General features: G+C 39.4%; 1 protein-coding gene across 1 annotated transcript in view; it reads left to right on the forward strand.

The window, feature by feature from the left end:
• Window positions 1-11,187: 11,187 nt before the first annotated feature.
• The window catches only part of ITK (IL2 inducible T cell kinase), a 64,729-nt gene continuing 51,214 nt past the window's right edge, over window positions 11,188-24,702 (forward strand). The window contains exon 1 of the mRNA XM_007165522.3: window positions 11,188-11,340. Within this exon, the coding sequence (XP_007165584.1) occupies window positions 11,203-11,340 (138 nt within the window). The 5' untranslated portion in view covers window positions 11,188-11,202. The remainder of the gene's footprint in view (window positions 11,341-24,702) is intronic.

Raw genomic sequence — 24,702 nt, forward strand, 5'->3', positions numbered from 1 at the left:
CCTGTTCTAGGTGCTAGGAATGCAGCAGTGGACAAAATAAATATCCTCACTTTCATGGAGCTTATATGTAGATAATAAATGAGTAAAATATATGGTATGTCCGATGCTGTGGAGCAAGATAAAGTAGGCAAATGGGATGGGAGTGTGTGCATGGGAGAAGGAGCTGTAGGTGGTGGTCAAGGAAGGCTCAGTGAGAAGCGACTTTTAAGCAAAAACCTCAAGGAGGTCAGGGAGGAAGCCATGCGGATGTCTGGCGAGTAGCCTCTTGTCAGAGGGAATAGCAAGGGCCAAGATCCTGAGGTGGGAGTGTGCCTGGTATGTTAGAGGAACACCAAGGGGGCCACAGTGACAAGAGTGGAGTGAGGGAGAGAGGTTGGAGATGAGGCCAAGAAGCAACTGTGGTGACGGTAGAGAAGCATATCATGTGTGAAGGACCTTGTAGGACATTGTGAGGTGTTTAGCTCTGCTCTAAATGGGAGATGATCTGACCTACATATATGGAGAATCATTCTGGCCACCATGTTGCAAAGAGATCATAGAGGGGTAATAGGGACGGAAACGGAGACTGGGTAGCTCCTGCAAGAGATGAAGATGTGTGTGGAAGCAGTGGAAGTAGTGAAAAGTGATCAGCCACCAGACATGTTTTATGTATACTGATGTTGAACAATTTTCAATAAATATCAATAAGATAAAAAAGCAAGTTGCAAAGAGCATATATGGCATGCCATATATTTTTTAATAAAAAATTTTAAAATGTGTGTTTGTGTGTGTGTGTGTGTGTTTGTATGTGTAAGTGAAAAGATGCACAGGAAACTAGTACCAGGAGCAAACTTACTGGCCGAAGGAAATGGTGGGATGGAGACTTAGCTTCCCAGGGCATTCTCTTTTATACGTTTCAGATTTTATTCTATTGCATATACTACTTGCACAAAAGTAAATAATACTTTAAATTTTAGAATTTGAGAACCCAAATACAAAATATCATTCAAAATTCATTTTCTGACTTTTCTTAAAGACCTTCTGAAAATTTATTCTCTCTTTCCAAAGTTTAAAAGTCTGACGCATCCCCTATCAAAAAAATGGAGATCAATAAGTCAAGACATATTTATTGATTGCCAGCTATGTGCCCACCGTTGAGCTAAGAGCATTCAGGTTGTCAAATATAAGTTCCAAAAACTTTAAAACATGACTCTCACACAAATATACAATGAAAACATGTCAGAGATTTCATTAACTCATCAATGAGGGAATCAGCATGATGGTAAAGCTGGTTCAAAGGAGAATTAGAGGTATAGGCATTGGCATTGGAGAAAGAATATTGGACTAACACTGCCAGGTTAGATACAAAACTGGTTAAATGTCTACAGGGCAATAAAATCATAAGCTTTGGGGCTATCTTTTTTACTAAACAGAAATCATTTGCATCTCTTCTGAATGAAAATCTGTAAGTTATTAGAGAACTTCACAGAGTCTGAGACTTTAATCAATAACAGATAGTCTTCTTGGGGTGCTGAAAATGTTCCAAAGTTACATTGTGATAGTTTCACAACTGTGAGTATATGAAAAAGCACTGAACTGTACACTTCCAATGGATGAATGTTTTGATATGTAAAATGTATCTCAATAAAGCTATTAAAAATAATAGACAGTAATACTTCAGTCTTGATTTATTAATCCAATTCCATTGTCTTACTTCCTCCTCTTAGATAATCACATAATCCTCGGGCAGGTATTTAAATAATGCTTTAATATGACATTGAAAGTACATGTTGGACTTCCCTGGTGGCACAATGGTTAAGAATCTGCCTGCCAATGCAGGGGACACAGGTTTGAGCCCTGGTCCGGGAAGATCCCACGTGCCGCAGAGCAACTAAGCCCGTGCGCCACAACTACTGAGCCTGTGGTCTAGAGCCCACGAGCTGTAACTACTGAGCCTGCGTGCCACAACTACTGAAGCCCACGTGCCTAGACCCCATGCTCCGCAGCAAGAGAAGCCACCACAATGAGAAGCCCGCACACTGCTACGAAGAGTAGCCCCAGCTCGCCGCAACTAGAGAAAGCCCGTGAGCAGCAACGAAGACTCAACACAGCCAAAAATAAATAAATAAGTTTATAAAAATAAAAAAAAAAGAAAGTACATGTTACCTGCTTTGTAATTTTTTCTATTTACAAGTTTTTGGTAATTCTTCTTAACAAGGACTATAGTGAAGCCTGTATAAACCACCACCCTAATTTCGGAAAATTTACAATTCAGGAGAACACACTGAAGAGACAGAGAACAATACAGGAGGACAATTAAATACATGATAGAGTAATAGTGAATGAGTTGAATGAATGGACCTGATAACACTTATCTCAATATTTAAAACCAACAATGTTTTGTGAGAAGAGAAACTGCCAGAACCACAATTCTAAGGAGAGTTTCCTGTACATTTTTAATTGGCCTAAGATTAAAGAGATGTGAAGTGTGAAAACACAAAATACTGTGTATGATGTACTGAGTATAGGTAGACATGGAAGATTATAGATGGCTGAAGTCCACCTGTTTATCATGGGAAGAGGTTTCAAGTCAATAACTTTTGTTCCCCACCTATCACTTTGTAAAGCAAGGCAAGCAGACAGCTATATATAGCCTTTTCAAAGAGCATGCCACCTGAGAGGGCCTAGTGAGCTAGGCAGGATGTGAGGGTGGGGAGATTTCCATACTGTACACAGCATATATCTGCTGGGTAAATCCCCTGGCCTAAAATACAATCCACAGTCCTTATACGTCAACACTGTTAAACCGAGGTGGCGTGGGATGAGCTATGGTGAGCCTTGGGCACCTAGGACTTCAGGAAGCCAACCTGATTTCTGCCTTACCTCTGGTTGTCAGAAAAAGACCACAGTCACCTAGACTCTTTCCCTAAGGGCCATTATGCAAATCAGTTTGCCTCTGCCTTAGGTTTCAAAAGAAAATGAGCTGGTATAGATGAAAGAAGCCAGACAGGAGATCTAAAGAATTTTATTTCTCAACATTATGGTCCAACAAGTGTCACCTCTCTTCCCCACCTACTCGCTTTCTGCTCCCTTCTTGTTTCTGTCCTCAGACATGTTTAGCCCCACTCAGAGCCAAAATTCTGCACTCTTTTTCACGGTCTTATGACAATTTCCCTCTCTTGGCTTCCAATTTTGCTACGTTTATAAACCATGAGACATCCCATCTCGGTCTAAATATTTATTTCTTTGATGTTATACTGAAGAAGCTTACAATTAAATACACATACAAATAATAAAATAGTTAACATTTAAGATAAAAATAAAGATTAGAAACTGTAGAGGTGGGAGATGGTAAATGATCCAGGAGCTGGGATAAGATGATTATTGCAATTATATTGCAATGAATAAATATTAAATTTAACTCTGAAAAAATATTGGAAGAAAGTAAAATAAATGTTAACATTGATTATCTCTGAGGGGTGAGACTAAAAGTGATTATTATTTTTGTCTGCTTGATGGTTGGCTCTTTCCAGCAAGAATATATTTCACTTCTGTAACCAGAAATACATATACATGTATATATGTGTGTGTGTGTGTGTATATATATATATATATATATATATATATACATATACATATATAAATATATTTCAAAAATTAGGTCTAAGCTCTAAGGTCTAACTGACCACCTCAGTTATCACTATCTTCTACTAATCAAACCAATTATTTCTGACAAAGGACATACTTTTATTTTAAATTGGAAAGTAAAAAATTCCCCCACAATATGGTCTTTTTTAATTACATAAATTAAAAAGCAAAACATCTCTCTACCTTTCCAGTTCCTTGCTGGAAGTTTGATATAGAAACTTTCTGACATTGCCCTGCACATATACATACATATTAATACAAACACAAAATACTTTTATGTAAAAATGGGATTATGCCATACATATTTGTCTGCACCTTTTCTATCTTAACAATAGATCTTGTACTTTTTTAGAGTGATACATTATAGAAATTCTTCATTCATTTTTGTTATCTCAGTATTCCACTGAATGGATGCAGCATAGATTAATCAGTTTCTCACTGATGCACATATAGGTTGTTTCCATTACAAACACTGCAATGAACATTTAGTACAAATCCCTCTATGTGCTCATTTTTTTTTTCTCTAGGATTAATAGTTCTAGAAGGAATAAGGTTTTTTTAAAAATTTTTTCAGAACATAGAAGCTATATAATTACCAAAATATTCTGGGTATCACTCTTAAACAGATCCATATAAACCTGATCAAGTTTGGATGAGAACCACAAGGATAATGAAAGCCTTGGAAGCCACATCCTAAGGGTGCAGTTGAAGGATCTCTTCGTCCTGGACACAGGAGTGCTCTGGAGTTACATAAGAAGCATCTCCACTTGTCTAAATGGCTATTCCCTGGACCAGAGAAGAGGATTGGACTTGCAGGGCCTCAAATGCTAGAACAAAAGAAGATGGGCTTCAGGGCAGAGTAAAGGTGAGATGATTTACTGATGAGCTGACATCCATTCCACTTTAGTGGCAACACTCTTGGTGTTCCTTTAGAGGAAAACCTCTCTCTACTCTCAGCCCATGTGGCTGGATAGGGCCGACTGTATCCCATCCCCAAATCCAGGAAAGGGTGCAGACCTAGAAATAGACAACAGAATATTCTATCGCGTTGGCTGTAATGACTGAGCTACCTATTAGCAACTCACCCAAGCCAGGGCAATGATTCACAGTTCTGAGACTTTTGCTGGAACTATTAGGAAAAAGAATCCAGTTCCACTGGCAAAATGTCAGCCTTTTGCTGCCACAGAGGAAAGCCTTCCTAAGCGTGAAGCTGACACAAAACTAAGAAATGAAAATCAAAATTTCCGATGTCATTGATTAAGTAGCTGGATCCAGTAGTGCCAGGCTGAATTGGTTTTTTCTTTGTTAGAGGATGTTAAACAAACTTTTCCAACTCAGTTTCAGTTGAGGCCTCAAAGACCTAAAATAATACAATTAAAGGAATCAAGTGACTTTCTATCCTAAAGTAGAATACCTTGTCATCTGTGCTTGACACAATAGGAAGCAAAACAAGTTCTGCCAGTAATAGTCTTTGCCCACCTCCAGCTTTTAGAAAACAAAAGCTTGAAAAACCAAGAGAGAGTTTTTGGTGCACTGTGCATTTCCTCTCACAACCCACTCAGGGGGAAAGGGGGCAGGTGTTTGCATCCACCAGAAGCCAAGTGACAGGAACTTTAAAGGACTACTCACTAGCTTGACCTAAGTCTCATAGAGTTTATGAGGACTGTTGTCCTCATAAACCCCATTTGGAGAAAGGCAAAGGTTAAATCTTGTGGAAGAGCTCCTTGTTTGGTGTCAGAGGGAGAAGAGGCTGCACTTGGGGCAAATGGTACGTACAACCATCAATGGATACCTGAGTCTTCTCTAGAGCCATGGGAGGGAATAAGTGGCATGCAGTTCATTTTCAAGGGACATTTACCCAAGAAGATAACAAAGATGGGCAAAGGGATTCCAACAGAGTTGCAGGGGAGGCACCCTGGAGGAGGACCAGCAGAAGCCCAAGAGCTGAAGGTTGGGCTCACTGGGAGTCAGACTGGCATCTCCAATATCAAGAGAACTGCTGTCAGAGCCCTCTGAAAATAATGGCAACAACACACATGACAAAACTTTCCCACAAAAGAAACAGCAACAATTGTGTATCCACCACATTCAGAGGGCATCAACCCAAGATTACAACTGTGATCTCATTGAATTCAGTGCCTGTTTCCCTTCTTGCCCCAAGCCTGAGCCTGAAGGAGTGGGTCAGAAGCAAGGCTAGTGTATGGGGAAGGAGGAGGGGTTAGGATATAGTAGAAAAGGCAACATGCTTCAAAGCCTGTACCAGACCTCTGCTTAGGTTGAGGAAAAGCATTAAATTGAATATATGTTTGGAGTTTTTGTTATTAGACTGAATTGGACAGGCTTTTTTCTTAACTTTTATTATGAAAAATTTCAAACATATAACAATATAAGGAGAATAAAGAACCACCAACCCATCCATCACCCAGCTTCAATTGTCAACTCAGCCAAACATTTGTCATCTCTTGCCCTGCCTATTTCTCCCCCTCCACTGGATTATAACAAAGCAAATCTCATATATTTTGTTATTTTATCAATAATTATTTCTGTATGTTTCTGTGCACAATAAAGACTCTTTTACAATAACAACAGTGCCATTATCATGCCTTAAAAATTAAAAATAATTTAGTCATCAAATACGCAGTGTTCTGATTTCCCAGCTGTCTCATAATGTCTTTATATAATTGATTTGTTTGAATTTAAATCCAAACAAAATCAGCACATGCTTGATATGGCTCTTAAAGTCTCTTTTAATCTTATAGGTTCTCCCTCTGACTTACTTGTTACAGACATGGGGTCAGTTGTCTTTAGCGATTTGGGTACAGACCCAAGGTGCCCATGGTGGATTGGTTCCAGGACCCCCCAAATACAAAATGCTCTAGTCCCTTATAGAAAATGGCATACAAAATCATAATAAGGCCACAGACACCCCAAAACATACCACCAGACGTGGACCTGCCCACCAGAAAGACAAGATCCAGCCTCATCCACCAGAACACAGGCACTAGTCCCCTCCACCAGGAAGCCTACACAATGCACTGAACCAACCTTAGCCACTGGGGACAGACACCAAAAACAACGGGAACTACGAACCTGCAGCCTGTGAAAAGGAGACCCCAAACACAGTAAGTTAAGCAAAATAAGAAGACAAAAAAACACACAGCAGATGAAGGAGCAAGGTAAAAACCCACCAGACCTAATAAATGAAGAGGAAATAGGCAGTCTACCTGAAAAAGAATTCAGAATAATGATAGTAAAGATAATCCAAAATCTTGGAAATAGTATAGAAAATGGCATAGTATTTGTATATAACCTACACATATCCTCCTGTAAACTTTAAATCATCTCTAGATTTCTTATAATACCTAATACAATATAAAAGCTATATAAATAGTTGTAAATATACTGTAAATGCTATGTAAATAGTTTCTGGTGCACAGTAAATTCAATTTTGTTTTTTGGAACTTTCTGGAATTTTTTTTTTTGGACCCACAGTTGGTTGAATACACAGATGTAGAACCCGCAGATACAGAGGGTCCACTGTATTCTGAACTTATCTCCATGCATCTCCATGCTGTCATTTGTCATGTTCCTTTATCTCTTGTATTTCCTGCAAACTTGAATTTAGATCTAGAGGTTGGATGAGATTGTTTGATTTTTTTCTTTTTTTTCTTTTGGCAAGGCTTCTGTGTACTTCCTATTGCATCACTTCAGGAAATACATAATGTCTGATTGTCTCTCTTTTCCTGCTGTTAAGATTGATCAATGTGTTACAATGTTATCAGTCTAATAAATAAATTATAGATTTTCCTATTGGCTCTTCACATAATGATTTTAGCAGCCATTGATGAGCATTGTCTAGATCCATTATGCATTATTAGGATTGCAAAATGGTGATATTCTATCACTCCTTAATTTATTCATTGGAATTCTTCTGTAAAGAAGGACTCTCCTTCATTAAATATTTGATTACTAAACTGAGATATGGCTCTTCAGGAAAAATAGGAAATATATTTTATTCTTTCCCTTTGTTTTGCAGTTTACAGAATAATAAATTGGTTTTTCAGCATCCTCCAAAAGTGATCAATAGGGGTTTTTTTGTTTTTCTTTGGTTTTTTTTTAGAATTCTTTTTTCAGTGTTTTATTGATTATTTTTGGCTGCACTGGGTCTTCGTTGCTGCGCATGGGCTTTCTCTAGTTGCAGTGAGTGGGGGCTACTTTTCGTTGTGGTGCACAGGCTTCTCATTGCGGTGGCTTCTCTTGTTGCAGAGCACAGGCTCTAGGTGCGCGGGCTCAGTAGTTGCGGCATGCGGGCCCTAGAGCACATGGGCTTCAGTAGTTGCGGCGTGTGGGCTCAGTAGTTGCGGCGTGTGGGCTCTAGGGTGCACGGGCTTCAAGAGCTGTGGCACGCAGGCTCAGTAGCTGTGGCTCGCGGGCTTAGTTGCTCCGTGGCATGTGGTATCTTCCTGGACCAGGGATCGAATCTGTGTCCCCTGCATTGGCAGGCGGATTCTTAACGACTGTGCCACCAGGGAATTCCCAATAGGACTTTAAAACAAAACAAAGGGATTATTTTTACACATGTTTTCCTAAGAGTGATGGGGAAAATATTGGGTCTCTTAAGGTTATGTTTAGGTGAGGACAAAAACCAATCCCGGCGAGTGGGTTTGAAGGTGCTATGAGAGAGAGAGAATAAAATTACTTATAATTACACTCCATGGAGACTTGGCTAAGGAAAGGCTCCTATTACAACAGCTACTGATGACATTTTGCTTTCCCACATGAGAATACTTTGTGAAGTCTGTAAATCTTTCAACCTGAACAAACCAGGTATAAATCTACCCTTCTCAAAGGACTTTACAGTCTAGTTTGAAAATGCACTGTATTAGTTAAAATTAGGTTTACTGTTTGTGACAGAACCTCAAAATAACAGGGGCTTAGAAAATAAAATTTTATTTCTTTTCACATTAAAGAAAAAGTGCTCCCAGGCTGCAAGGAGGATCCAAGGTCATCAGGACCCCAGAATCTTTCTATTTTATGCTCCATTGACCTCCACATGCAATTTCTACTTCAAGGTATAAGATAGCTGCTCTAGCTCCAACCTTCACATTCACATTCTAGTTAGCAGGAAGGAGGAAAAAAAGAATGAAAAGGGTATGATGATTGCCATTAAGGACATTTCCTTGAAGTTGTGCTCATAACTTCTGCCCTGTTCAATTAGCTAGAATACAGTTAACATGACTGAAAAATGTAATCTTTATTCTGGCTGGCCAGATGCCCAGATAACTCCTTCAGGGAGTCAGTTACCTGGGAAGAAGGGGAGAATAGATACTTGGAGAAAATAGCAATCCCTGTCTCAAGTCCATACTGAGGAGAGAAAAGAAATACTGCCTCTTTTGGGCATGTATTTCCACGCATATATCTTACAATCTCAGAATGGAGGTGGGGAAATCATTTAAAGTATTCCCTCCCCAACAATCTTGAGTGTCTTGATTATGCTGGGGCATCCAATATATGAGACAAAATTAAGCTGTAGTCTGGTAATTCACATGAAAAAAAATAAATTCTAGATCATTGCACTCCTATACAGCAATAATGATTGTTCTGTTTCATTATTTATCCCTGTCTGGCATATGCCATCTCTCCTTACACTGAGATTTCTTGGTTATTTACTTCATGCTAGAAGTAGGACTCATGATACTTTATACCTTAATTCTAAGGCCAGATACGTGACTAGCATCCACCACTCACAGAGCTTATGGGATTGTCTTCAAAAGGACCCTCACAGAGACCAAGGATCAGCGAGGGTAAGTAGCTCACTCAAAGAAACAGCTTAGTAAGTGACAGAGCTGGGATTCCAACGTAATTTTGTCTGTCTTCAGAGCTCATGTATACTTTGTTTATTATGCCATTCTGAAGGATTTACTTATTTTCTGCTCTTCCACTACATTTTGCGATGGAAAAGCAATCATTTCTCTGTAGCACAGACAAACTACTATGGGCTTTTATTTAAATTTAACAAAATAGTAAACTTTAATATATTTCTCTTAAGTGTTTTATGCCCATTGTCTCTTATAATTGTCCAACCCAGTTTGGTGATTACTCATTCAACACATTTTTCTAAACAGCCTTTTAATGTGCCAGGCACTGTGATGGTTGCTGAGTATGTAATGGTGAGCAAAACCACACATAGTCCTCCTTACTATTAGGGAGCTTCCAGACTAGTGGGAGAGACAAACATTAATCCAAAAATCACCGTCCAAAAAGTACAATGACAACTGTCATAAGGGGTATGTCATAAGGTGCCCTCTACATATATAATTGGTGGATTTGACTTAGTAAAGCCAGGAAGGCTTCCCTGAGGAAGTGACATGGCTGAGACTAGCAGTATAATTTAGAGTTAAAGCAGGCAAAGCAGGGGAGAGAAGATGTTTTCAGGCAAAGGGAGCAGATGTTCAAAGCAGCATGAGAAGCACACATGAGGGCTAAAGTGAAAATGTGTGAGCAGAGAGGTATGAGATGAGACTGGCAAGGAAGCCGGAGACTAGCCCCACATGTAGGGGCACCATTATTCCCCTTCACAGGTAAAAAAGCTGAGGCTCAGAGCTCTTGAGTAATTTGCCTATAGTCTCACAGTTAGTTAGCTGGTGGAGCCAGAAGCCAACCTGTGGTAGGTAAAGATGTCCTTGTCCTAATCCCTAGAACCTGTGCATGTGTTAGCTTACATGACAAAGGGGAATTAAGGTAGAATATGGAATTAAGGTTGCTAATAAACAGATCTTAAAATAGGGAGATTATTTTAGATTATCCAGGCAAGCCCAGTGTAATCTTAAGGAATCTTAAATATGGAAGAGGGAGGCAGAAGAAGAGGTTACAGTTGTATGAGATGAGAGAATTTGACCCACTGTTGTAGGCTTTGAAGATGGAGGAAGAGGCCTGAGAGTCAAGGCATGCAGGTGGTCCTAGAAGCTGGAAAGGGCAAGGAAATAGATTCTACACTAGAGGTCCTCCAGAAAGGATCACAACCCTGCTGACATCTTGATTTTAGCCCAGTGAGACCCATTTTGCATTTCTGAACTACAGAACTGTAAGATAATAAATTCGTGAGGCACTAAACTTGTGATAATTTGTTACAGCAGCCAACAGAAAACTAACACACAAACTATCGTCCATCGACCCCAAAGTCCACATTCCTACCCCTTGTGCTGCATGCCTTAACTGTTAGACGGGCTAAAGCAGGAACTATGAAGATTCAACTCTAATCCGTCATATCATTTTGAGTCTGAGGTTCGTCAAATATCATTTCTAAACCGTACAGCAAAGGGTATGTATAATTTTTACTTATGCTTCATAGTTTTCTGAATTTTGAAAGGATGTGGTTATGGGCTTTGACCTCAGAAGAGAAGCTCTGCAATGTTGACTGAATGTTGGTAGAGAGATAACATTGGAGGCAAGTTGCCTTTGAACAACTCTCTGAAGATCAACTGCCTCTCCAGCTCATTCCTTGCCCTGAAGCTGTTTCCTCTGGTTGTGCTGAGGGGTGATGCCCAAGGTGCATCACTTTTCAAGGACTGGATCATGAACAACTTCATCCTCCTGGAAGAACAGCTTATCAAGAAATCCCAACAAAAGAGAAGAACTTCTCCTTCGAACTTTAAAGTTCGATTCTTTGTTTTAACCAAAACCAGCCTGGCATACTTTGAGGACCGTCATGGGGTATGTGAGCACTTTGTTTTGTCCTTTCTAAAAGAGTATTTTATAGTTAGACTGGGCTGACTCATGAAGATATACATAGACTAAAATAAGAACACAGAAAACACAGATGTACTTGTTATAACAACCTAAAAGTACAGTAAGAGTAATTGGAAGAGAGCATGGAGAAAAGTCAAGAGATGGGTTAACTGTATTAGGTGATTTCAGTTCTAAAAACTGTAAAAGAGTAAGTTTATTATTCATTAGCTTATCTTTCCCCTGCAAGGTTAAGTTTGACTTTTAAATTATAATATTTTATGTGAAATGGAATGGTTAAGTGATGGGTCCCGTGTCAACATTTTTATGGATTCAGTTTTAATTGTCTCAATGGCCATCACTCACCTGACATGGGGAATAATGGTCCTTGGGCATTTAATTGTCTAGAATTTGCAAAGCCCAGTGGTAAACCTCTTCATCCCTTGGAGAACTTCCCAGGAGACTATCACGCACAAAATGTTATGCGGTATAGAACAGCAGTTCTTATCTAGAAGATTACAGCTGCTTAGCTAAGTCAGTATTTATATATCTAAAGATAGTCTTATATTCCATAACATCAATAATAATAAGTGCAACACGAATAATCATAACAATGTAGTTTGGTACAAAAGGCACTGGAAGAGGGGTCAGGAGACCAAACTCCACTTCTCTCTAGGTGAGTTAGCCTGGGCAAATGTCTCTACCTTCTGCATCAGGTTCTTTCTTTATAAAATGAAAGGACTGGAAATACCACCTACAACATTCCTTTCTTCTTTCCTTTGTTTCTATGAAGTAGCACTTGTATAGCCCTTCTCAGCAATTTTTCGAAGCATGTTTGCCTCCTTACTATATCATTATATTATTTTTCCATCATCAAGGAGGTAGGGAAAATAACGTTGGTGCTTGATGGTCACTTAGAGACAAAGGCATGCTGATTCTTGGCTGGGATCTGACTTAGTAGGTGTAGGCATGAGTTTGGGGTCTTTTGAGATCCAGGCTTTGAAGTGTTCAATGAGATGGAGACTTGAAAGAGGCCAGGCCGGGTATGGAGCCTATGGATTCCTAGACTTCTAAGTTGCAGGTGAAATAACACTGCCTCTTTTTTAGAGGTGAAAAGACATGCTCATCTTAAGCAGATGCTTACTGATAATAATCAGCCAATCAATTGGGAATAATATGGAATTACTTATGCGCAAGGCCCCTGTGGTAGATATTTAATAAATATTTGTTGACTAAATTAATGGAGGGCCAATAGCCAAGTTTTCAACTTGGAGAATTCATCATTTAGAGCTGATTAATCACATGGCATCAGTCAATTTTTTTTCTATTGTGAATGGGACATTAGAAGTTCTGGTTTCATATTTGAAGAGTAGTCATGTATGTTTAAATATTTTTTTCAAAGCCCATTTTACAGTTTTCACTAATTTTTTTTTTCCTGACTCAACACTTGACATAGCATCATCTCATGTACTTAGTGCTGATCATTTCTGAGCGTAACTGCTTTTTTTGAACTGTTTGGTTGTGAATTCTGTACAATATTATTTGCAGATAGTCATACAACCAAATGGTCTTGATTCAGAATTTTGTTGGTTATAATCTGCATGTAGACAATGTTGTAAAATAACTCAGCTTCTTCATTCAAGCATTATGAAAATTCTAGGACAATTAATTCATTCTGGGGAGCCCTGAGCTATAGTTTCTAACATTTCCATGCGGGATACAGCAGATATATAATGCACAAACATCAAATTTCTTATTTTCTAATGTCTATGCTTTATATTCATAAATAACATTTAAAAAAGCATTTCTTTAAATATTACAGAAATTTATTGATTAGAAAATTTTCCAAGGTCACTGAGAAAGGCAAGATATGTCAGGTATTATTGTTTATGCTCTATGTACATTCCATTGCTTAGGGCCATCGATTTGCACACAAGAGTACATTGTTCATTGCCTATAAATAAGAATAACACTTGTGGGAAGAAAACTTTTTTAAATTTATTTTTTAATTAAAGCCTCAGTCTTGCCATCTGTAAAATGGGTGTGATAATAGTATTCACTTCATGGAAAAATGGTGACTATTTAGAGAGAATATATTTAGATTGACCTATTAGAAATTATCATTTGGTAGATCAAAAAAAATCAAATATTGGCAATTTCATATACGTAGTTCAACTTAATATATAAAGCACTTAACATAAGTCCTGTCACCTAGTAAGCACCTAGTAAAAATTAGCTATTATTTGTATCATCATTATATCTGTGAAGGAGCTGGCAGGGTGGCATAACATAATCATTTTCAAATGAAGGGGAACATTCAAGGATTCTTCAAAGTCTGGCTAACATCAGGGTCCTGGATTCCCTCTATTCTGTGACTAAATATAACGGTGTGGGTAGAGACATACATGCATCATGAGATGCGTGATGTTGGGCCAACATTTCCCCTCTCAGGGTCTCAGCTTCTTTTTCTCTTTTCTCATCTGTAAAACTATGTTCATTGCAGCTCTAAAATTCTGTGGATTTATGACATCATATAAAGATAATCCTTTACATATTCAGGAACAAATACTGTAGTTCTGCAAAATAAGTCTGTTTTTTTCTAATTTCAAATTTCCATGCCCATTATTGTCATTATAATACGTACTGACTGAGTCTTTTATTTTAACATGGATTTAGATCTGATGTCAGATGCCTGTTCAAAGTACTGAGATGTGCAAGTGTTTTCCGTGGGGCCGGGAAGCTCCTTTGTCATGCTGGAGCAGTGGGCCAGAAAGAAGCATGGAGTCGTCAGGTGGTGACTGGCCACCAGGCGTGATTTCAGACATGCCCCTGTGCCTGCCAATTTCTCAGCAAAGTGATCCCTGTTGCCAGACATTCTTTAACAGAGGACAAGGAAAGATGAGGGCCCAGTGGTATGCTGGTAAATGTCTAACAATCATTGTAGTGGTAATGGCAGTAGAGAATATGGGAGAGCCTTTGTTTGTGGTGTTTGCCAATTTCTGTAGAGTAAATACTCCCATCATGACCAATGTCAAACTACCAATGTAAAGTCTGCTGGCTCACAGAACTCCTGAAAATTTATCAATCAGCTCTTATGTGGGCCAACATAAGCAGGCTCCAGCACACCACTGGCAGGGGCAGGCTGAAATAAAGATAAACTCTGGAGACGTAGTCACCTACTGAACAACATGCTTAGTTGTCCAGGACTGATATCAGATCCTTTTTAGGGGTAAAAGAGAGAAATGGGGGGGCGGGGGCCTCAGGCACTTTGAGTAAGCACGAGATGGGAGGGGCAGTACAGATGGGAGACATGTGTCACGGAATGGTGAGGCCAGAATAGTCTGCTACAGCTGGATTCAAATGCTGCTTCTATCACTTTCTAGATGTGGGATCTCAGGCAAGACTTTTAACCTCTTTAAGCCTCTGTTTCCTATTTGTAAAGTAAGGACCCCAACACTACTCAATGCTGAGTATTTCATGAGAAAAGTATGCTATAAGCTTGGTACTAATAGGACCATCTTGATCTTCTGAAAGGCCCTCAGGAGAAATGGAAAGGTTTCCCTATTTTAATGACTCTTTGCACCTTAGGAAACAAGTTTTCCATGGTCACCATAGCATGGGAGCCATTACCACTTACACAGGACAGGAAAAACAGTCGAGATCACCATTCTAGTCATTGTCTGGATAGGGCCACCACTCCTCATGGACACTTCCCTTTAGCCAAAGTCTGATCTAGCAGCAGAAACATCTCTTATAATATGCATCCTTCCTAAATTAAAGATGGCAGGTGGGGAGAGGGTCCCCTTTCCTTGCTTTTGGCAACATTATTGCACAGTGGTCAAAAACACAGCTTCTGGTGTCAGACAGATTTGGGTCAAAGAGCAGCTCTACCACTTAAGAGCTGTGTGGCTTTGCAAAGGTTGCTGAAGGCTGTGTGACCCTCTATAAAGCTACTTTCATGTTTTAAAATGATCAAACATTCCTTCTTGATTTTTTTTTAATGAAATGAATGTCACCATTATTCTAATAATTATAGTAACTAATATTTACTGAGTACTTACGATGTGTCAGTCACTGTGCTAAATGAATTATTTCATCTAATCCTTACACCTACCCTCTAAGTTAGGAACTATCATTACCCCAATTTACAGAGCATGTAACTGAGGCAAAGAGAATTTAAATAACTCCCTTATGTCTCCAGAGCCAACACAGCCTCCCTGTTGAACAGTTCTTATTACTATTAACAGTTGCTGCTCATAGGCAATTGGCAATTCCACTGGGTTATTACAAAGTATGTAATGCTTTCTGGCTCTAGAGCCCTCCATGTAAAGGGCAGTCCTGAAAATCAGCAACCATGCCACATAGGTCTTCTGCAATGAAAGGTGTTATGAGTTCTATCATTTCCACATATACTCCAGGACAAATCTTTGTCTTCATTCACTTCTGGGAGCCTCCACCATGTGTCCAAATTTTGGCACTGAAAGTTCCTCTAGCATCTGTCCATTTCTCTCCATTTCCTAGAGTCACTTTCCTCGTGGAAGCTGCCAGCATCTCTCACCTGGGATTGCTACCACTTCCTAATGGTCTCCCTGAACCCACTCCACCGGCCCCCCACCACTCCATTCCCCACACAGTAGCCAGTGTGAGCGTTTCACATGGTGACTGTGATCATGTCCTGATGACCCTCATCAGAAGCTGGCATGTCCCTTCAGTGGTCCTCCCTTTACCCTGAGAGTGGACGCCAAAATCTATCTCACGGTCTCCTCCATTTCAGTTCATGCTCCTTTTCCTCCTGTCTCACTGAGCTCCAAACACATAAGATTTTCTTCAACTTTAAGACCCCCCATTTTGAAGGTCACTTGCTTGGGGAAGCTTTCCTTCATTTCCCTAGCCTAGGTCATCTCCTCTTGTTACACTCTGACACAGTGGCACATACCCTTCTTCAAAGTGCATGCCAAATTTGTAATTACCTAGTTATTAATGTGCTTATTGTACTGATGTCATTCCCCTCCATTAGACTGTACGCTTTACAAGGGCTGGTGCCCAATTTGCTAAAGATGGCGCCATCAGGGTCTACCACAGTGCCTGGTACATATTATTCACTCATTATTTGCGAAAGAAAGAAAAGAAGGGAAGGAGGAATGTATAGATACAGTTGGAGAGGTTAGAGTTACACAAGGGGACCCCTAACAGAACAAGGCTCAACACCAAAAGAGTTAAGAACAAAGCAAGTGGGGGTTTCCCTGGTGGCGCAGTGGTTGAGAATCTGCCTGCCAATGCAGGGAACACGGGTTTGAGCCCTGGTCTGGGAAGATCCCACGTGCCGCGGAGCAACTGGGCCCGTGAGCCACAACTACTGAACCTGCGCGTCTGGAGCCTGTGCCCTGCAACGGGAGGGGCCGCGATAGTGAAAGGCCCGCGCACCGCGATGAGGAGTGGCCCCCGCTTGCCACAACTAGAGAAAGCCCTCGCACAGAAACGAAGACCCAACACAGCCATAAATAAATAAATTAATTAAATAAATAAAGTAGCTATTAATAATAAAAAAAAAAAAGAACAAAGCAAGTGATAAAGGACTTCAAACAGGAGATTCCTGGGTACAGGAGTAAGTAATTAGGACTCCCTGGAGGCAGCAGATCATGGCCTAGCTGTGAGAATTCAGGAGTTTGGAGTCTTAAGATTTGGGTCAGAGACACACATAGAAACCAGCAGGTAGGCCAGTCCCCCCTCCCAACTCTTTTTAAAAGAACCAAGCAACTCTGTTCTCTTTTACCCTCCACCCTGTCTTACCCTTCCTTCCTTCTCTTTTACAGCTAAACCCTTGGTAGATAATATTCTCAGAGCTACCCGAGCATTTTTGCTTGAGACTTTCACCACTCGTGATCTCTCTCCACTTCAGTCCTACATGACTGAGTTGCCTTCCAGCTCAGCTCCCACTGACACTCAAGGCTTCCTACAATCTACTATCCATGCAACACCTAGAATAGACTTTTTTTTTTTTTTTTTTTTAATTTATGGCTGTGTTGGGTCTTCGTTTCTGTGCGAGGGCTTTCTCTAGTTGCGGCAAGTGGGGGCCACTCTTCATCGCGGTGCGTGGGCCTCTCACTATCGCGGCCTCTCTTGTTGTGGAGCACAGGCTCCAGACGCACAGGCTCAGCAACTGTGGCTCACGGGCCTAGACGCTCTGCAGCATGTGGGATCTTCCCAGACCAGGGCTTGAACCTGTGCCCCCTGCATTAGCAGGCAGATTCTCAACCACTGCGCCACCAGGGAAGCCCTAGAATAGACTTTTAAAATGAGAAATCAGATATTATGCCCTACTTTAAAGCCCTCCGTGACTGTTTAGAGTATTTAAGTTAATCCTCAACTATGGCCTACATGACCCTTCATCCATGGTCCCTACCTGCCTTTCAGTTTCATTTATTCCGATCCCTTCATCCATCATATCTGACTTCTTTCTGAACCTTGAACACTCCAAGCCATGCCCCCCGCTAGGGCCTCTGTACAGGAGCAGGACTAGGGTGAGGTACACTTAAGGGGGCGCTCACTTTTAGGTCCTGCAAGGGCAGGGTCTTTGTATTAGCTGTTCCACTGTCTGGAACAGCCCAGATTTTTGTAGGGTTGGTTCTTTATTGTTTCCCATCTCTTCAAGTATTTTCCCAGAATCCTGTTTCTTTTTCTTTTCTTTTAAAGTCCATAGACACTTCAGTAATCAGTATCTGCACTTATCTATTGGGTTTATTGATGTGCTTCCCTGTTTGTTTTCTGTCTCTACATCCACTGGAAGGTCACTTCCATGAGTGACTGACTGCTTTGCTCATCCCTGTAACCTCTAGTACAGTGCTGGGCACGTAGTAAGTGGTCAGTAAATATCCAGGGAATGAATGAAGGTCACATAACTCAAATTGAATTCAGAAGATATCTGGGAGCTAAAAATGTGGGCCTTGCCTAACCAGGCAAAGAAAGGTAAGAATCCAAAGCAAAGTACTTTGCAGTTCAGGCCACTCAAAGCCAAGAATGTGTGGTTTTGATGTCTGCATTAATGGCATTTCTTTGTGAATTGATTTTTGCTTGTCTGATGTGATGTTGATGTTTTATGGAGATAGCCATTGGATAGAGAATTCTTGTTTTAGAGGCAAATACTCCCAAGTTAAAATTAGATTCAATTCCTACTGCTCAGGGTCTGGTACATCCATTAATCAGTTTCTGCAGTAAAAATAGGCCACAGGGTAAGACCATAAATGTGAGGGCTTAGTTCCTGACACAGTCTGGAAGAAAGGTTTCACTGGAAAGCACAAGAGCTCAGTTTCTTAAACCATGAGGTTCATGTAATATATGATATTATAATCTCAAACTCAGAAACGGACCCTATGGAAAATGAGTTTAAAGCTCTTCTCACATTTTCAAGGCCCAAATAGTAGTCCTCATCCCCCCATTTCCTTAACTAACTAGTAGTAAATTCTTCCACTCATCAATGAGTTTTTAGGCCTACAGAAAATAGTATATCTTCCAGGACCTAACTTTCATTGAGAGGTTCATCTGGGTTTGCCTTCACAAGACTCAGGAGCCTCACTTAAAGTGATCCAGAGGAGGGAATGGAAGCTCTGACATGGTTTCCCATGCACAGAAAATTCAGTTCCTTGAAATTCAGTGAAAGTTGTCAGTATTTTAATGGAATAAGAACCTGATCCAAACTCTTATGTTGCCATATAATTCCCACTAACCTAGAGTTATTTATAAGTAGACTTCTCATTATATTTTCCTTTTTTTGATATTCATAAGTCACAGAATTATACCTGCATATTATAAAAAATTCAAATACAGGACTTTTCTCTCTAAAATGACATCTATTTGTGCCAAAGCTTTATTACTATTATTATTATTGTTAACATTTATTACTATTATTATTATTATTACTATTATTATTATTATCAAGGAACTGTTCTATTCTGATATACATAGATTTACTCATTTGTTCAGCAAAATTTCCTGAGCACCTACTATGTGCAGGGTGCCATGTTAGAGACTAGGAATACAGTGGTAAGAAATAGAGACAAGCCGTCTGACCTCATGCTTACATACTAGTAGGGGAAACAGACAACAAGCAAGTATATAAATATATAGAGCAGATACAGACTGCGGTAGGTTCTATGGAAAAACTAAGCAGTTGCTGGGGCTGAGTGGGAAGAGTGGTCAGAGAAGAAATTTCCATCCAGGGTAAATCTTGAAGGATGAGAAAGAGCCAGTCAAGTTAAGAAATGGAGGAGAGCATTCCAGGCAAAAGGAACTGCCAATACCAAGCCTCAAGGTAGAAAAAGCCTTGGCCTGTGTGAGGGACAGACAATTGAACACACAGAGTTCAAGAGCCCCTTTCTTATATCTTACAGCATCCCTCTTCCAGGGATACTTGGTCTAGACTCATCCTACTCCACGTTTTGGTGGAAAAGCACCTGGTGTACCAACACTGAGGACCTCAGACTCACACTGTGCTCAGGTGGCCTTTAACAGCAAAGACTGAAAACAAGTTAGAATCCAGTTAAATCCACAATTAATCTCCAGAGACAGAGCAGCAAACCTTCACACCTCCATACTGTTAAAAAAAATTAATGAAACAATTACACCCAATTGTTCTCCAAAACCCTTTTGTCTAAAAACATCAATTTACTGCCTCTGTGAGAATGATCTTTACTCTCACGCAGACATAAATTTTGTGTAGTTATAATCATAATGCATGACAATTTTATATTCTTCCATTTATTCTTTTTCCATTATTCTTTTGTAGATACATTTCCATTCATGGACTCCAAAGTAATCATTTTCTCAAATACATGATTTTTTAAATAATCGAGTGGTTCATGTCAGAGATGTACTTATCTATTTTCTGTACTGAACACATTGATGAACTTATCTATCATCTATTGTTTGACATTCAGGTTGTTTTCAGGTGTAGTGAAAATGCTGAAAAATAATAGTATACCTAATATAGAACTTTCTGCTTTTTAAAATCGGCTCTTTAGGATAGGTTATGTGGGATAACTGTGTCATGGGATAGCATTTTCTGATCTCTACCGTTTGTTGCTACATAATCTTCCAAAGAGATTGAAGCAATGCATGGGGCCTCCAATAGTTACCAGAATCATTGGAGAAGATTATGTTTCTAAGAAGAAACTAATAAGAAAACAAAAGAATCCCATTGTTGTGGTGATCTTCAAATATCTAATACTATTTTTACAGGTTTTAAATGTTATAGTGAGAGAAAGGGCAAAAATATAATATTTTATACATGGGCAAGATAATTTGATTTAAAATCAGTCTTATGTATATGTAGATGAACCCACCCTACATAGTAGGATTGAAGGGGTGCCAAAAAGCCTCCTACTCTGCAAAATATTCATCTCCTTAGATGATCATCTTAGGCGTCTCAAAGGCTCACGTGAATAAGCTCTTTGGGTTAGATCATCAAGCCTCTTTATCAAGAAGCAAATGAAATACAGAAAGGTATAACATAAGCCACTTTTGACTGCTCTGTAGAGGTTAGCTCTAACTTTAGATAGGGCCTCAGGGACTGAAAGTCTCAAGCAGACTGTAATTCTGTAATTCTAGAAAAGTGAGATAAGGTGAGAAAGCAACAACACAGCAGCTTAACAGAATGGGGACCTGGTACTGAATAATCTGGGTGACCTTGGTCAAGTCCTTCTTCTATCTGGGATTTGGTTATCTTGTCCACAGTGTCAAGGGATTGGACTAGATCAAAGTTTTCCAACTTTTTAAAGACTGGAGCCCCCTTTTAGTACAAAATTACACGTGTTATTCCCATTCCCATATGTGAAGCAGAAGAGGAAGTGTTCTAGTTGAAGTGAGAACAAGGAGGCTGCCCAGAACCCTACCCTCTTGGCCTTACCCTTGACCTGCAATAATCACCAAGGTGCTTCCAATTCTATGACCTCAGTCTCCCCAGGCTGTAAATTGAATAGTAGAAATGAAAAGATAACAGCTAGTTTAGAAAGTCATTTCACCTTGAAGCCTCATCTCTAACATAAAAAGTTGGATTGAATGATCTCTAAAGACCCCACCAGCCCAAAAGAAGTGGAAACTATGTGATTGTATCTCACTGCCAATGATATCAGGAATTCACAAATAGACATGGAGATTAGTTAAATATGGAAATCTTTCCAGGAAGTAATACAGCTAAGAGAAGGTTAATAACTGTATGGCTGATAAAAAACCATGTTATCAAAATCCAGGCATGAACCCAAGAATGCACCCTAAAAAAGAAGGCAGTCATTTCAAATGTAACCAACATAAAATTTAGAATAATATGAGCCAGTACCTAATGAGCCCTTGCTGTGTTTCAGGGCACCAGATTAACAGCTTTACATGTATCATATCAAAAATATTCACAATAACCACATGCAGTAGGTCCTAATGTTATCCCCATTGTATTGATGAGAAAAACAGAGGCTTGGAAAGGTTAAGTATCTTTTCTTAGGTCAGACATCTGGGACAAATATTAAAGTTGGATTAAGTGTTCTACAATGGATATTTTCAGATCTAGGCTTGTTTGGGTCTGAGAAGTCTTGTAATAGAAGCCATGGTGACTGAGAAGGGAGAGTTGGGGCAAGGACTCACTGGTGAGTTTCCAACACTGTCTAATGAAGTCCTGAGTGGGGACCAGTAGGAATGCTCCTGTTAGCTCAGCGGGCCTCCCTGAATGACAACACAACAACAGCATCAACAAGAGCAGCCTGCAACAATAACCACAAGGAGAGGACTGAACACGTTCCTATGGATTTTTCTCGTTTATCCTCACAATTCTTTGAAGGAGATAAAAGTCAAATTCTGTTTTAGAGAGGAAGCAATCGAGACACAGGGAAGTTAAGCAATTTGCCCAAGGTCACAATAGCAGCTGTAAGTACGAAAGCAACAACTTACCTTAGGATTAGGGATTCCTTGTAGTTTGATCCCACACTGCTTCCTTGCCTGAAAGCAACCAACATAATCAACTTATCAGCTCTTCCAATGATTCTTTATGCAGATATATATAAATACAAATAAACTTTCTTCTTTCCCTCCTTTTTATACAATGGTAGCATATGCTACATACACTTCCTAAGTTTTCTTTTGGTTGATTAGCAATACTTCTTGAAGCTCAATCTATACTGATATGCAAGGGGCTTCTTTATTCTTTTTTTGGGGGGGGGTTGCATAATATTTTGTTGTATGGATAAAAAAACTATCTTGATGGACATTCAGTCTGTTTCCAATTTTTTTGTCATTACAAACAATGAGGAATGAATAACTGTATAGGTATCTCTCTTTCTGTATGTATGAATATGTCTTAACCAGGGGCAATATTGCCCACCACTGGCAATGTCTGGAAATTTTTGGTTGTCGTAACTGGGGAAGGGGGTGCTATTGGCTTTGGTGGGTAGAGCCGGGGATGTTAAGTATCCTACAATGCACAGGACAAACTCACAACAAAGAATTATTCAGCCCAAAATGTTAATAGCGCCAAGGCTGGGAAGCTGTGGTCTATAGAAAACATTTCTAGAAGTGGGATTGCTGTGTCAAAGGATATTTGCATCTGTTATTTTGCTGAACATGACCTAATTATTCTCCACGGAAGTTGTACCAATCAACATTCTCCAGGGCCACGTGTAAAATTCTTGTTTTCTCAAAACCTCACCAAGAGTATTATCATATGTTTTGATCTTTGCAAGTCTGATAGACTTAAAAAATGGTATATCAGTAAAATTTATTTACACATCTATTATTATAGTCAGTGAGCATCTTTTCATATGTTTAAGTGCAGTTTAGATCCCTTTTGCCCATCTTTCTATAATGTTGTTAGTATCTACCTTAATAATTTGTAGGAGCTCTTTATCTATTAGCTAAAACCTTTGGGCAGGCTAGTTTTAACTTACCTCTACGTTGTCAAGAAATTGTTATCCACTTGCCCATCATTCTAGATGTCTTTTTCAAATCATTTCTATTAAGAGTTTTGTCATGGAGTCCACAAATATTACTTTTTGCTGCACACTTGGTCCTACCTGCTGTTCCCTCAATCAACCAAGTAACAAATAATCAATTGAACATCACCTCTGTGCAAGGAGTTATTTCCTGAAATCTAATGAAGTTGTTATCCATTTATATACTTTGGCTACTGAATCGCCAGTGCTCAAAAGGTAGATTCAAAAATACATTCTTTCAAACTCATTCGAAATCTAATATGCCCTATATTGGAAAGAAGGAGGGCTTTGAAAGAACATTCAAAGACCAGAGATGCTGAGAGAGAAAATGTGCAGGACACCTTCAGGGTCTACTCTGTACCACTTAGTACTTGCTCTTGATTTCCACATTAAGTCCTTTTCTCTCTATCCACTTTTGTAAGCAAATTTAAACGAACAATGCTTTTTTAAGGCTAAGATCACTAAGATCATTGCTAAGAAGAATGAGGCTGGAATTATTCCTGAATTGTTCCTTCACCTCTAAGACAAATACACCACATAAAAGCACACAGAGCTGTTTATTAATCTATAAAGAAAATGACCAGCGCTCAAGGAGAGCATGAGAGGAAATGTCGTGAACTTGAACCTCCATGGATACAGAAGAGCAGGTGGCAGGTGCCGCCTGGCTGCCACTGACTGCTAAAGGGGTCATGAGGTTATAAAGGCAAAGAGCTGCGTCATTTCACACACCCAGCATTTGATGTGTACCACTTGGCCTTCTCCCATAGGCATCTGCCAAACCCGTATGACAGTGTGGTGTTTTTAAAATTTGTGACTGCTTTAAAACAGTATTTTTATTTTTCTGCTTAGTAAATTTACATGCTCATGGCAAATCTTCAAATATTATAGTAATATATAACTTACCCTGAAAAAGTCTTCCATAGTGTCATCCACAAGGGAGAACCAGTGTAGCAGTGTTACTTCTTGTATTATTTCTTTGATTATTGAACATAATAATATATATTTTATTATCTCTTTTCCCAAAAATGAGATGATGCTCCAGCTATTGTTCTAAACCTACTTTTTACACTTTATATATATATATATATTTCCCCTCCGTATAGACCAGCTTTACTCTTTGTTGATGGCTACAGAGTGGTCACAAGATAGATGAACCATAACTAATCTGACCGTTTGTCTATTGGTGGATATTTAGGTTTCTCTAGACTTTTCAGTGTAATAAATAATGCCACAAGGATTTTCCTACGTCTATATATTTTGAACAAATGTTTCCATAGGATAAATCCTATAAGGGAAATGTATTTATTTATTTTAGCTAACTGCTTTTAAATACAATAAAAGAAATACACGTTCATGGTAAAATAGTGAAACAGTATAGAAG

This window comes from Balaenoptera acutorostrata, chromosome 2 (assembly GCF_949987535.1).
Source record: "Balaenoptera acutorostrata chromosome 2, mBalAcu1.1, whole genome shotgun sequence".
Classification (NCBI taxonomy): Eukaryota; Metazoa; Chordata; class Mammalia; order Artiodactyla; family Balaenopteridae; genus Balaenoptera; species Balaenoptera acutorostrata.